General features: G+C 38.6%; 1 protein-coding gene across 2 annotated transcripts in view; it reads right to left on the bottom strand.

Annotated features, from left to right (window-relative positions):
• TUBGCP3 (tubulin gamma complex component 3) overlaps window positions 1-15,756 on the bottom strand; it is a gene marked incomplete at its 5' end in the record, with an annotated part of 58,105 nt that overhangs the window by 8,894 nt on the left and 33,455 nt on the right. For both annotated transcript variants that reach the window (XM_082478951.1, XM_082478952.1), the window contains 7 exons: window positions 559-694; window positions 1,992-2,181; window positions 6,787-6,895; window positions 7,302-7,412; window positions 9,016-9,182; window positions 10,036-10,168; window positions 15,186-15,254. In XM_082478951.1, coding sequence (XP_082335077.1) covers window positions 559-694; window positions 1,992-2,181; window positions 6,787-6,895; window positions 7,302-7,412; window positions 9,016-9,182; window positions 10,036-10,168; window positions 15,186-15,254 — 915 coding nt within the window. The remainder of the gene's footprint in view (window positions 1-558; window positions 695-1,991; window positions 2,182-6,786; window positions 6,896-7,301; window positions 7,413-9,015; window positions 9,183-10,035; window positions 10,169-15,185; window positions 15,255-15,756) is intronic.

Raw genomic sequence — 15,756 nt, 5'->3', positions numbered from 1 at the left:
GCTAGTAAAGAAAACGAAGGCAAGGAAAAACTTCTTAGGCAGGACTCAGCCTAAGGTACAGACTTATTTCAGATGCTACAGTATACCACTTAACTCCCACCTCTGGGACTGGAGCTTTCTCATTAACTCATTTCTTACCAGAGGTCTCCTTCATGAAATGGACTTTCATTGCTTCACTCTTTGTAACTACTGGAGACAAGAAGACCACCCCCCAGATTCTTTTAAGAGCAACAGCAGTAGGAGCTGTTTGCAGAACCTGAGATCAGGGCCACCAGCATCAATTATTATTAGACCCCAAATACTCAACTTTGTATTGTCAATGAAATGGCTGTAAACCCAAAGCTTGAAATACAAATAGACAATAGGCAGGAAACGGGAAAAGAAGAGACTACTTATTTAATAAGGTTTAAATAATTCAAAGTGGACTTCAATGGAAAGGTGGGGGGTAATGTATTTACTACATATACATATGGAAGTTTTGTTTCATATAGATGTCTGCATGTATATGCACACGAAAAAAGGTATGTTTCAGGTCAGAATCACCATGATGCAACAGACCTCCAGAAGTCGAACATCCAATCGTTTGAGAATCTCAGGATTATCAAACTGGGCATTAGTTGCCCTCACCGCTGTTTCAAGGATTCCGGTTAGATTATGCTGATATAAGGTTGTAGCTGGTCGTGCAAGCTCTGGCCTGGTGGTTGCGAGACAAACAGTAATGGCATATTACTGAGATATTCTGCAGCAGCAATTCAGTGATAACTGCAGCACACAGTGAAACACTTTTCTGACAGACTTTCAAAAGCTCTCATATTACTCTTTCAGTTTTAAACACGAAGAAAATCAAGGAGCAAAATCTTTCAAACTGCCTATTCATGGGCAGCTATATAGCTGAATATCAGCACAAGGAGTAACTTTATCCTCACTTAGTGCCAGTGATTTGAAATTACCAGGAGTGCTAGCGTAACTATTCTGTAATTTGAGTTGTATTCATATCTAAAATGAGGCAGATTACATCATTAACACATGAAACCACTAATTTAATTTCAGTTTTGAGAGACTTACTGATAGCCATCTCGTGGACTTAGAAGCACTGGCAAAAGCACAGAAACCTATACCCTCTATGTAACTTAAATTTTCCAAGGAGTTGCAACATGCAAGTAAAACACCTTGCACTATTCCTCTCCCACATGATCAGTAGTGGAAAGCCCTTGACTACTTCTGACTCAAATGTAATACTGACTCCACAAACCAACCTTGTTCTGTTTCACACTAATTTTCACTTTAAAAAACATGGTCATATACAAATTGTCACCAGACAACATTGATTTTTATTTACAAACAACTTAATGGAAGGTCTATTACAAAGCCTGCCTTCTATACCAAAGGAAAGCTTTGTAAAGGACATTTTTGGTAGACTAAGATTCATCAGTAGCATGAGCATGTAAAAGCAGTGAGCTTGCAAATACATTTTAAGCACTGAAACTGATACTTGTGGGTGCACCTGAGGGCTTAAAACAGAGGCTGGTGAGGCATCAATTTAATTTTTAAAAAAGCATTGAGGGGTTTTGACACAATGCTTTGGACCAAACACCTCCAAAATACAGAAGCCTAACATTCACAGTAATGTTAACTAGTGGCATCAAGAGCAGCAGAACTTTTCTGGTTAAACTTGCTGACAGGAACGAGGGAAGTGCTAACATCCTTGAGGCTGTCACAGGGTCAAGTGTAAAGATATCTTTATTAGTGCCACGTTTCAAGACATTGTGAAATGGTACTGTACATACTTCCTACCAAAAAGGAAGAACAAAGTGTAAGCCTCAGGGTCAAAGAAATTAAACCCAAAATAGAATTTAAAAGTTGTTCAATTAAACTTTTGAGTAATAAGATACTTAAAGGGTCCTCTTCCAAAAGCAAAACAGTTTCTGTGCTGATCATGCACATTTGCAAGCCTCAGAAATTCAAAATAATTACCCTTACTACTCTCTTACTTGAGCAAGTCCATTAAATGCCTGATAAAGTCTCCTTGACCAAGTAATAAGTAGCGCCTCATAGCCTGCATGTGTTCTAGTAAATTGTACTTTTTATTGAGAACATCCAGCAGGTATTTGCTGGTCTCAAAATAAGCTGCATCAATTTTCTCTTGAAATGCATTTTCCAGATCTGTGAACAAATCAGCAGCTAAAAAGAGAAAAAAGAAAAAAAGTTAAAATTAAATAAGTTTTTTTTTCCAAAACAGAGCCAAACAAGCTTTGGAATTGAAATATACAAGCAGAGAAATTGCTATTTATTCTGGTCCACTATATTACACATTTGGCAGAGCCAAAGTGAAAGCAAGTCTAAATCAGCCCATACTTCAACAGTATTACTTTTCATCTGTGCCCAGCTTGTACTTTCCAATAAGAGCTCATTTTATTTCATCACTTTTACACAGAAAGCAGTATTATTTTTTGCTTGCTGAAATACTACAGTTTACAGAATCAAATAATTTGAAGGAGCTCTAAAAGCTCAGAGTTAGGGAAAAGCTTTGTTGAGGGGGATCTAAATCAGAAGGCACTTCAGGGGTGGGGGAGAAATCATCAGAACCTTCAAGAGAAAAGAGTTCCCACATATAAGTAAGAACGAGAAAGGAGGGAATATGCTTGCATTACCTAGGGGACAGCCAGCAACCTGATGTTTTCTTCTCCACCTTTAATGGAGAAAGTAGGACGCCGCCCTTTAGTAGGAAGCGTATTTCACTCTTTTCTACAACTACAAGCTTAGTAAGAAAAAGACTGCAGTAAGGCTGTTACAAGATAGCAAGAATTTTGGCCTCTTCAGGCAAAGTAAAGCAAAACTCCAAATACTGGACTGCCAACTACTGTAAGATTCAGACCTTCCTCAGCATTAAAGGATATAATCCCACTTTCCGCAATATTTACACAATTATTGTTTTAAAAGTAAAAAATGAAGACCCAGGTACCAAATTAGTGTAAGACAATGCACTGCCTGCTCCAGAATTAGTTTGAACCTGTGCTGCAGACAGGAAAAATTAAAACCAAGTTTCATGTTGTTCTGATGACATTCAGCCTCAATTAATAAAATGCTTTTAAATTGAAGAAATAAACAGTTGTTCTAATGAAGAAGTTGCCCTTTAATGAGGGAAATCTCACAGTGTCTGGTTCAATGACATTCCCCGAGGTTTCCAAACTCTCATTCAGCAACCTGGGAAGCTCTCTGTAAGACACCAAGTGCAAGCATATGCAGAGATGTCTAAGAGATGACACTGATATAATACATTGCTGTGCTCAAAATCCCTACACTAGAAGAATACTACTTAGTCAAGCGACATGCATCAAGCTTAGGAGATGTGAGAATTGATACAGCCTGTAGTGAGGAATCCTCAAAGTGTCCTTTCCAGTCACTGACAGCAAACCAGGAGAGGCAGCTCACCAAGGTCTCTGCTCGTTCTGGTCAAGGCAGAGATCTGGTGTGACCTGACAAAGCAATTCTTGCATTGTTCAGGTAAAGAAGCATGCAGCTGTGTTCCCACTGATGGGAAAAAGGGAAAAACATCAGTTCATGCAAATGCATTTGTCTCACTGGTACAGGGCAGTGAGAATGTCCAATCAATTCTGACTTTCATGTAGTCTTTCCCCATCAGCATATCCTGTACTCTTAACTGCTATCTTCAAAAGATGGGTTCAAGCGTGGCTGCTTGTGTGCATAGTGGTACCAGCCATCTGATCTGCCACATGGCTTCACTGCTGGCTTTAGAGGAAGAAGGAAGAACTTCCAGAAGGGGGCAGGGGGGGAGCTAAAAGAGGAGTTTCATAGAACACAGTAAGTTACACCACCTCAATGATCTGTTCCTAGAAGTGTCTTTCCACAAGATGCTGTGAGCCTAATAGGCAAAGCAAAAGAGGGAATAAGCCAACCCCAAAATGAGTTATGAGATAATACCTTCAGAAACTGGACACGGAAGTTTGGCCAAGGGACTGTCTGAAGGCACAGGCAAAAGCAGCAGGCAATTGCCTAGTTTGCCTCCGGCAAGCCTACCAAGTCACACATGTTGGTCCTGCCTCCACTCAAGTAGGGGTGAACATGTGCAAGGAGGTACACATGCTTGCACGTGTAAGGCCTAAGGAAACATGGACCACTCTCAACTTCTTGCTATCCCAAGCAGAAAAAAGCCTTTCCCTTCTCCTTAGTGCCATGCCTTGCCTTGAGAAAAGACAATTCAAGTGTACATGTGTAGCTCTAACACACCATCTCTGCATACATGCACTCCAGAATAGGCAATGCACCATCCCTGTTTGATATTCAAAACTACTTAAAAATGTTGCTTACATCAACAAACAAGAGGTCTAAGCACAAGTTTTTAAAGCTGTACAAAATCACCTCAGGACACTGTGAAAACCAGAAATGGGTCAAGAAAAGATCAGGTGAAAAGCACTGATAGACAGGTCCAGGAGTTGCTACTGAACGCAGTGGTCTCATGTAATTCCTGGTTCAGAAGTTCCCAAACTGTGGACAGCTAGAGGTTGGAGCTGGGATCACTTTATCTACCTTCTTTACTGTCTTTCTTCCTCATATGTCTGCTACAGTCCCTTGTCAGGCAAGATGACCAACTTCTACACTGTTCTGCATCTCTGACTTCCTGTTTTAATACATGTTCAGACAGTTTTTTATGTCTTGATTACTTCAGCATCAAAAGGAAACTGGGGAAAACACAAGAGTTAAGGTTCCAAACCAAATTAAAGAAATAAAAAATACAGCCAAACCAATGAAACTTTCAGATTTACAATGAGAAAAAAAGCACCCACAATTCAGGCTGGCATTCTAGCTTTCCATCATGTTACTATAAGTAATTATCTGAAGGAACTCTGAGGATACTGTCACATAGTAAAAACAAGGAGGACAGGATGCATTTGCGAAATTATTAACACAGAATGTTCTTTCTGGATTGAATGGGTAAAATGCCCTAAATACAAACGCAGTTTTGTGCGGAATTAAGGCAGTGCAATACTATGAGGTATTTATGCTACAGACCATAAATAAGCCCAGCATGCCTTCAGCACAGTGGAGATATAGTGGATAACATCCATTTCTAAAACTACCCTTCTGTCTGAAACCAGTATTCTCAGTACTTAAGATAATGCACTTGCTTTGAAGCTCTCATCCCCTATGTAATGAGGAACCTATATTTGTGCAGATCTTCCATTCAATCAAGAAGAGATAAACACAAGTGCAAATTAAAAAAAATATTGGAAAAGCACGGGCATAAGCACTGTGTAAAGTGGTGAAAGTAGTGTAGCCAAAGGATGTTTTCACCTTTTTCAGGAGTAGCTGGCAAGATGATGGTTCAAATGCATTTACAGCCCTTATTCACTTAACCCTGACCCCTCTCTGTGCTTTAAGCACATCTTTGACTAGGCAAGCAGCAGGCATGGTACAAAAATCACATTATTAGATGAAATATTCTTCAGACATGAATAGGATTTTATGATTAGAACAACTTTCATGGAAGTACTCATGCTTAAAGTCCATGCTGTGAAGTTATTACAAAAACTAATTCAAGGTTAATCTGGAGGGGAAAAAAAAGAAAGAAAAGAAAAGATAATCCCACAAAACTAAGCTTCAAAGTCACATATAATAAAGTCATATCTGAGAACAGGAATAACAGAAAGGATATTGTACAAGATGTCAAAAAGTGCAAAGAAGGAGTTTCTTTGAAAACTAAGTTAAGAACTTGACAGAAAACCACATGTTTAGACAATTCTTCTCTTAGCAAAAGCTGGATATGATAGCAGGACATCATTGCACTTCTAAAAACTATGTATATAGCATCACAGAAATTATCCCAGTGATCTACATCTTTACAATTAGACTCTCTTTGGTATATTAAATGAGTTATAAAAATAAGTTGAAGAAGGAAAATATCACCTTTACCAGAACAAAGCAAGTTGTCCTTTCTCTCAGATGTAACAGCATCCTAAGAATTACATTACCTTCTTTGCTAAATACTTATACATAAAGACTCCTTGTTTTAGATGTTTATTATTTGTTGTCTTTCATCATAACAAGGCCAACTTAATTGCAAAGAATACGCCATCACAGAATAAACACAAATGGTATACAAGCTCTCATTCATTAAAACTGAAATCTCTTCTAAATAGAAAGAAATAATCTGAAGGAATTCTGATAGTCAAGCATTGGTTTAATGTTCAACAGCTGGCAACCCCAGTTTTAAATAAACTTTGAAAACAATTTTACTAACCTTCCACACACCAATTTTGTTTTAACATATTAGTGCATTTACAGAAAAGCTTCTGTCCTGCCTGTTTTCACTGCTCGTTTTCTTACTTATAACTAATGGCTTATCTATTTTTTTTTTAATCACAGAATTAATTCAGTATTATTATGGACTGGTATGATGAAGTATATTTGATGAGAAGTTGCAAGCATTAAATTTGTACTGCAGCACTCAAGAATATCCCTTTCCCCAACCTATCCTTCCTAAAGAAAGTCAGCTGAAAGCAGGTTGATCATGCCTGGTTTCATTCAGAAATCCAGTACATTAACAACCAGCAAACCTATCAAATTAAGAAAAGAAAAATTACACATGTGCATCTTCATACATCTTTTGTAAATGCAAGTATCCACTAAAACACCGATGTTATAGGGCAGATAGGATTTTTGTATTCCTTCCCACCCCACTATCCAAAATGTCAGTTTACAGTCTAAACCACATATTTTACAGAGCTCAGTTCAAAGGGAAGAAGTTGACTAACACAGATACTCTACCATCTTTTGAAGACTCCGCAGACTTTGCCACAGCAATCACCTTTGTGGATGGTGTTTGATCGTGACAAACTTGATGCAAGAAGTTTATGGATTTTCCTATTAGGAGGACCTGAACACAAAAGGATTATTTGTTTTTTTTAATAGGGATTTGCATACAAGAAAAAAAGCAAAAATAAAACAAAGCCACCCACATTGACCAGGACAACAGGATATTTTGTCATCTTTCTGTGCCCCTAGCTTCATAATCACAACCACAGCAATCCAGAACTTCAATACTAACCTAAAAAGATCTTAAACAGAAACTTCGTTTCCTCCCTTGACATCTACCTAAACAAAGTTTACCAGTAAGAGAACTGTAAGGAGAAACAATCTTATAGACTTCCTCAAAGAATTTTATTAATGTAGCTGCTTTTAACAGGTTTTATTGTTTAATTTGGTCTCTAGGTCCTTAATGGAAATCTAAACAGCAGTATAGGGCCAACAAATCATCAGAAGATTAACTTTTGAATTCATACCTTTTTTGATTGCTCCATTGTAATAAAAGAAGGGATCATTGATTTCCTCAAAGTGTATTTGTCATGCCACAACCGATCAGTTTTAACTGTAGGATCTGAAGCTACAAAAAACTGTAGATGGAAATAAATATTAAAAACAAAAGATGAATGTAAACCTTCTCCTCTAGTGTTTAATTTCTGTATTCAGAAAACTGTAGAAATATTCTGAGTTGTTCTTTTAACTAAGAAAGAAAAGACAATTTTTTTTCATAGCTAATGTGCAGAGTTGTCCTGGCAATTGATATGTAATTTGTATGTTGACCAAGATGAACTCTGAAGAAAAAAGTTAAAGAACAGATCACGTAATTGAATTTGCTCTGTACGTTAACTGTCCTATTTTAACAGATGTAGAATTGCAGGGGAAAAACACACACCACACAACCCAAACCCAAGAAATCCTGCAATTGATCTGGTGAGCAAATGCTAATGTCTCTCAACTCCACAGAAGAAACTAAAACTACATAATCAGTTTTGTTAAAATAACGTGTGGATGGATTCTGTCCTCATAGTGTCATACAAGATAACCATATTTTGGACAAGAACTTTTTTCACCGCCTCCAAATACCATTTCCACCAAGAATGGTCAATTTTGTTCACCAACGGTGTCTGTGGTACAAAAATTGTAGCTTTCAGTATATCACATCCAACAGTGATTTTCAGTACTAAGAACACTCTTGCAGTGCACATGTGAAGTTTTAAACAAAAGAGTTGAAAGCTAATGAATGATAGAAAAAACAAAAAAGGCACCACCTCACATGTCTGAGGTGTAGTTGGAAAAAAAAAAAAAAAGTTTATTTTACACTTCTAGTCATAAAGATTCATAGACATCTCACACAAGTTTCTTAATGCTGACCTTAAAGATCAGCTGTGGGTGATATTTGCATTCATTTAAATTTTTACCCAGGTGGACAGTTTCAGAAATCAGACAGCATATTTCACACTCAAGTAAAGTTACTCAGACGTGTCTCAGAAGTGCTCAATTAATTTAAAAAAAATATTCTTTGGTTCTGGAAACTGAAAAAAAAAAAAAACGTCACTTTAACAAGAGCGTACTGATTTGAAACAGGAAAAAAGAGTTGGGAGAACTTAAAAAAAAAAAGCATAAAAACATTTCTAAGAAAAGGGACAGTTACTAGAATTTGCTGTTACAGAAGTCAGAACAAATAACTCTGTAGAGTTTCTAGAGGAACTCTGGAACCATAAACCTCTTCTACCCAATTTGACAAACTGAAGTTATTTATGAAGCTGAGGATAACAGTAGGTAGTCTGTAGAGGGGAATATTCTCAACTTTATTCCAAACATAAGGCTTGCATTCTAAACAGTTGCAAAGAACTCTGCATACATTACTATTGTTACACTAAGCAAGAAAAGAGAGAGATGACTTTGTCTCTCTTCAGAAGCAAGAATCTATTGTTAGTCCACCATTCTGCCTCTACTAAACAGACCCCAGGATATGATTCATTGAAAACAACGTACTGCATCATTGCAACCTCCAGGCATCACACTGACTGAATCCATGGAGAGTCACATTTCATATTGTTATTGCACACATTACTTAGATATTATGCATTTCCATCACAGTCTACTTTTCAAGTTCTCCTCTAAGCTGCCCACAGATTATACTCCCACAAAGCAAACAAACAGATAAAATATTTATTGTATGACATACATTACCTCATGGTACGTATCCTCCAACTCTCCATCATAAATCCAGCGATAAAGGAAGTTCAGTACAGGATGGGATACTAGGCCAAGAATGTGTTGAACCAGAGATCTCATGTAGGGATCTCCTGTTTTAGTATAGGCGTGAACTGCTGAGGCTAGTTCACCCCCTTTTCTCCCTGCAAGATCATATGTATGAAGGAAATGTATGAAGGAAAAATATATACACCACACTTAAATTCAGCAGCCATTGATTTTAACTATTCATATGTCACTTGGAACTTGCTGAACCACAATTCTAAAATGCAGCAAAAGCACCTTTTTTTTTTTTTTTTTTTTTTTTTTTTTTAATGTTGACAGGGAATTCCTAGGTTTTAAGGCATGAATCATTAACCTCACTGAAGTATTAGGCACAGTTCTCTGATACTGTATTCTGTCTACTTTATGGTAGCTTGGAGGAATGCAAATATCAAGACATCAGATCACACACACAAAAGGTTGACTTTATGCTTTTCTTCCTCGCTGCCCCCACCAGAAGAGCATTAAAGAAGCCTTAGTATGTTTTCCTTCTCTCCTGTACTTGACTCTCTCTCAGATGTTCTGTGTGCATACAAACACACCTTTCCTGCTTCTTGGTTATAGTTCCGTGCATAGTTGTTTTAGGCAATATCACCTGGCTTCTTGCAATTGAAAAGTAAGAAACAAACAAAAAAAGATCTAGTACTTGTTTTGTTGTTATGCTGCACAGCTTAAAAGTTCCCTGCAGCATAGGCTGTAGCAATAAAAATTTTCATGAATGCCTTAAAAATAAAGCCCGCTTTTTTCTTTTTTCAAAATTGTTACCAATTCCAATAATCAACATAAAACATATACTTCATCACAACTTTGTTTAAACTAAGAGAGAGAGAATCCTGTGGATTAGCTACTCATAAATTTCTAAAACATAACAGTAATATTACCGAGATCCACTTTTGGCATGCACAACCACTCAAAGTTACACAACTTCTCCAGAAATGTGAATGTTAAACAGACCTTGACAGTGATCAACAAGTGCTGCAAGGGTCTTTAACCTTATTTTAGGATCATATGTCCAGACTAGAAGACGGCGAAGTGTTAAACTGCTCTCAAGTCCCAAATTCACTCCCTGATCATCTTCCAATTGCAACTGATCAAATTAGAAACAGAAAGACATATCAATGAACAAAAATGGCAAAACTGAAGCAGAACTGCTGTTTCACTGTTTTTTGCTCTGAAGTTAGCTTTTTACTGATACACATAAAATAGCACTATATGTTCTTGCATTAAATCATTGGGTCAAAACCCAAGAACCACACAAGTGGAAATAGAGAATCAAGTGCAGGTAAAAGGACAGAGACAAGCAGTAGTGTAATAGGGCAGACAGAGCAAAAAGGACAAGAAAGTTAATGAAAGCAAGGTGATAGTCACAAAAGGAGAGAAGGGCAAAGGAAAAAAGAGCAGAGGACCTGAAAGACAGTAACTACTGGCCAGAGATAGGCTCATAAAAGAGTAAAGAAAAACATCTAAAGGAAAGGAAGGGTGTAGGAGGTAAAATTTCTATTACTGCACAGCCAGCTTGCTTCAGTTCAACATGGGACAAATTCCATTCAATGCTTTCCTCCAGAAGCCATCAGAACTTAAGTAAGGTATGTAGCGAGATTAAGGAGTTGCCACCATTGAAAAAAAAACATTAAAAGCTATGACAAGAAAAATCTATCACATGACTACCATGGATCTTCCAATACCATGGAAAATGAAAGCCAAATATTTGCATCTAAGATGCACATCTCATACAAGCACAGATGGAGTAAGCAGGACAAGAACGCAACCTGAAAATACAGAGGGAAGTTCTTAGCACAGTCCAAGCAGATAAACTCTTAAAAAAGATGCTCTGTTTCTTCCAGTATGCCACAACCAATCCATGCCATGCTTCCAGGTCTCGCACATTTTTTTGCTAAACACAACGTATCAGTTAAACTTAAGACTAGTGTCATCCACATTAAGCTCAGCCTTAAAGCCAGTTCAATTCCTAAGCTCCTGGATGCTCCTGCACCCATGTTTTTTTCACGGAATCATGGAATTTGAGTTGGAAGGGACCTCTAGAGATCATCTAGTCCAACTCCCCTGCCAGAGCAGGATTGCCTAGAGCACATTACTCAGGACTGCATCCAGGCGGGTCTTGACAATCTCCATAGAAGGGGACTCCACAACCTCCCTGGGCAGCCTGTGCCAGTGCTCCGTCACCCTCACCGTAAAGAAGTGTTTCCATGTATTTGAACGGAACTTCCTGTGTTCTAACTTGTGCCCATTGCCCCTCGTCCTATCACTGGGAACCATTGAAAAGAGGGGCGGTTTTGGGGGCGGTTGTTTTGTTTTTTTGAACTCATCTTGGAAAAAGATGTAAATTGGCAATGACAAGAAAGATATATGAGGAAGAACTGCCCACTGTCTTTAGGAGAAAGAGTTACATCTTCATCATGAAAGTTTTAAAGGGGCTGACAATTTGAAAACAGTCTGGAAGGAAAAGACCTGAAAAGCTTATGGAATAGTACAGAGTACATTCAGGAAGACTCTTTCAGAGGAAGAAACATGTTTGGGGGAAGCTCTGCAGACATAATATAAAGTTATAGAGAGAAAGGCAGCACAGAACCCTTTGATGAGATTCTTGTTATGCACTACTATGCCTGAACTGCTAACTGGAACCGCAGCTAACAGCTCCTAAACTGGCAGCCTGTGTGATCTCCTGAATATAGGAATGCAGCATGCACTCAATTCCAAGACATAATTTTCAAGAAACTGAAACATACAGTTTTGTAAAGGAAGTGTCTTTCAAAAAAGTAGATTTTTTTCTATCACTTTGTATTTTAAAAATGACAAGTCACCAAGCTCACCTGTGGGGTAATCTGGCAGAAGTCTTGAGAATGCCCACTTCTTTCTTAAAGCTTTCTGCTCCGTCAATTATAAACATAAGAAATGTCACCCTCTGTCAGAACCCTGGCTAGATGAACCACTGCACTACCTCCAATAATGACAAAAGGAAGTGCTCTACAAGAAGAGCAACCAAAGCTGACCCCTTTCTGCAGTCTGTCCAACTTAGGCTCCTTGCAGCCCAGTTGCAGCGTTCAGGATGTCAGAGAATGCATCCTTGCTCAGTCCTTCTAACAGCAGTTTACAGACCTGCCTTCCGTGCGTCTGTATAATCCCTTTTTCAACCTGTTGACACTGCCTTTTGCCATGAGATCCTAGGGAAACAAATTTTGCAAGTTGGCTACTCCTCTCTGTTTTATACCAACCTCCTGCTAATTTCACAGAGTGCCTCCTTTCCTTTCGTAGCCATTCATCAATTCACTTATCCTTCATTAGTTTGGAAGTCCCAGCCACAGCTCCCAGCGTCTTTTCCTCTTCAAGACACTCAGCCCGTCTTCACAGCAATTGTCCCATGTTCTTGAGGATTTTAGCTGACTTTCTCCCTCCTTACTCTCTACCTCCCCAATCAGAGATGCTGCCTTCAGGACTGCACACAGTGCTCCAGTGTCACAATGACCCCTGCTGCCTTGTTCTCAGTGCCCATCTCCCTGGCACCCAAACGCACACCAAGTCCAGCAGTGCAAACAACCACCTGTGAGGACACCAAGGTTTTTCCCAAATTAGGCCTGCTGAAGCCAAGTTCAGCACTGAGGAAGCATGCATTAGATTAGCCTTCCTCCAGACAAAAACCCTCTATAATTCCCACACTGGGGCTCCCCAGCACCTATTTGCTCACATGCTCTGTTTCATGCTGCTCCTTGCCCTGGACAAAGCATCCAGAGTACCAATGTTAGGAAGCTTTCATTGACAGGCTGGGACATTTCACTCTGCCTTACCTTGGCAACAACATCAAGTAAAACCAGTGCCAGCACCTATCTTTGGTGCCCACTACTGACCCTTCTCCATCCTGCAATGTGAAATTGTGCTTCCTACCCTTCAAGTCACAAGAGTCTCTCCTCCACTGCTGGGTCTCCTTCCTTTCTTTCACAGCCTTTGGGCAGGAATCTTCCCAGGGACTTCTTGAAAATCCTCTGGGATTCCCTTCAGTCAGGTGCTGAGGGGCATCCCCAGAAACTCCAGTCTACTAGTAAAGATTTGCTGCACATTACAGACACTGTATTGACTGTTCCCTACCAGAATGCATTTAATCAATGTGCTCAGTGCACTCATGAACTCTAACACTGGAGACGAATCTGGCAAGGAACATGAAGAGCAACAAGAAAAGCAGTGAAAGGAAGACTGGGAAAAGTGTGGATCCAACTACTGAATGGCGCTGGGAAAGTGGTGACAGGAAAAGTGGAAAAGGCTGAGGAGTCCAATGCCTTCTATACCTTGGCGGGTTTTTTTGTAAAATCTGCCTTTGAGAATACCAGATGTCACCTCAGATCAGAGGGGAAGACTGGAACAAGGGAGACTTACTCCAAGTGGAGAAGGATCAGCTTAGGAAACATTAAAAAAACTGGATATACCTAAGTCTATGAGCCCTGATGGGATGCACACACAAGTGCTGAAGGAGCTGGCGAATGTCACTGCAAGGCCACTCTTGAGTATCTTTGCAACACCATAGCAATCGGAGGAGGTTCCTGAGGACTGGGAGAAAGCAAATGCCACTCCTCTCTTCAAGAGGGAGTATCCATTGAACAATTCACCAGTGAGACTCACCTCATCCTCTGGGATGCTGACAGAGCGACTAATCCTGGAAACCATTTCCAAACATACAGAGGACAAAAAGCTTTTATCAGGAAGAAAAGCTCAGGAAAAGGAGGAACATTTGTGGTGATGGAGTTTGTCTTCCCAAGCAAGTGTTAAGTGTGCTGATGCCCTGCTTGCCAGAAAGTGGCTGGACATCTGCCTGCTGATGGGAAATACTGAATGAATTCCGTACTTTGCTTTGCTTGCACACACAGCTTTTGCTTTCCCTATTAAACCATCACTAACTTAATTGACTTGTCTTTTTACCTTCCTTTTATTTTCTCCCCATTCCTCAAGAGACCAGGGTGAGTGAGAAGCTAGGTGGATGTTTGGCTGCTGGCCAGGGTCAACCCACCACAAAGACAAATACAGTTTGAAAATAAGTGATGCCAGAACTTTCATTTTCCCCTTACATGCTTCCCCTCCCACCAGAGTCAGCTCTTCTTTTGGAAGGTTCAGTGGAGCAGGAAAGGTAGAGGAAGCTGCATTTCAAAGAAACCATAAATATTTTCACGATCAAGAAGTTTTAGAAGTTAGAAGAAATCAAAGCTCCAGCAAACCAAGACGGCAGACATATTTTGAACAGAGCAGGAAATAATTACAAAAAGAGTAACTGGAGAGTAGCCAGAAAAAACAAGCAAAATGTATGTATGACAGATGTTCCCAAAGTCAGGAATGTTTAAGAACTGCAGGTGAGTCAAAAGGAATAGATGCCTTGAAAACATTTACAGAAGCCTATGAATTAAACTACAGATTTTCCTTTTTAAGTTGGAATTTTAAATAGCATTTTAATTGAACTTTAGATCAATTCTCAGAATAAATTTTGCTCAATTACAAATAATGAACTCCTTGGAAGTCCTGTATAAAAAAAAAGTAAGCAGAAGAAAAAAAATTACTCTAGAGCTAGCATCTAGGTGCACATACTTATAAATATATGTGGACAAATTACAAGATTATCAGCACTGAAACATCTTACTCTCTCAATACAATGGAAGGGACAAGGAAAACACACAAACTGCCCCATACAGAACAAAACATTGGAACTGCTGTTATTAGCTGATGAACCATGCATTGCTTGAAATACAGATTTTTTTTGTCCCTTCAAAGATGTGTTATGCTGTTTGGGATTTGAAAGATAAAGATACCATGCAAGATGAAACTGACAATAAAGATGCAAAAGAGGGACAGAGGCTTAGAAATATATATTCTATATCTTGCTTATCTAATACATCAAATAACAGCAATTTTCTAAGGGAAAAAAATATTCATTAGTACATACATCCAACGAGTAAGAAATGTAAGAGTTACAGACAACTGTGTATAGTGTCAATAGAAACTGCTGTACATTCTTCCCTTTCTAACAGGATACCTAGGTATACCTTTTAGGAGATATTCAGATAATGTAAAGCAAAATAAGAAAGTTAAATAAGAACCACTTAACTTACCTGAGAATGTAAAACAGACAGAAGTCTGTAGTATTCTTTAAGTTCCTGATGTAAGGCTGCACAAAAACTCTGTAAAAGGAGACAAAAAAAGAAAATCAGGAAAAATCTTTCTGGTTTAATCTAAAATAACTTTTATGCTATCACCACACTATGAAGGTAGTTAGAAACTTCCTAAAAGGAATCAAGCTACAAGTTTCAGCACAAAAGCCAATTCTTAAAAACTGGCCAACATATAAGTGCTTCCCTAAGAGATGCACAGATCTTTTCCAAAAATATATGCGCGTTGTCAAGTGACTTTCTGTTTCTTGGTGTCTTAATTCTATCAACAAATTAAACTACGACAAGCATAACTTTCCAAACAGATATATCATTTCAACAGACATTAATAATTACCATAGGGATGTGCAAATGATAACACAACCCAGAAGAAATTTTCTTTAATAATTATGTAAAATACAGTATATAGTAAACTACTAGAATTTCAATTTCAGGAAGGTCTCTAATAACAGAACACAGAAGTTAGGCAATCATCGTTATATTTACAACATAGACTATATGACATGAACGATAA

The sequence above is a fragment of the Vanellus vanellus genome (genome assembly GCF_965231255.1).
Source record: "Vanellus vanellus genome assembly, chromosome: 1".
Lineage (NCBI taxonomy): Eukaryota > Metazoa > Chordata > Aves > Charadriiformes > Charadriidae > Vanellus > Vanellus vanellus.
This window is presented reverse-complemented; position numbering and strand designations above follow the sequence as displayed.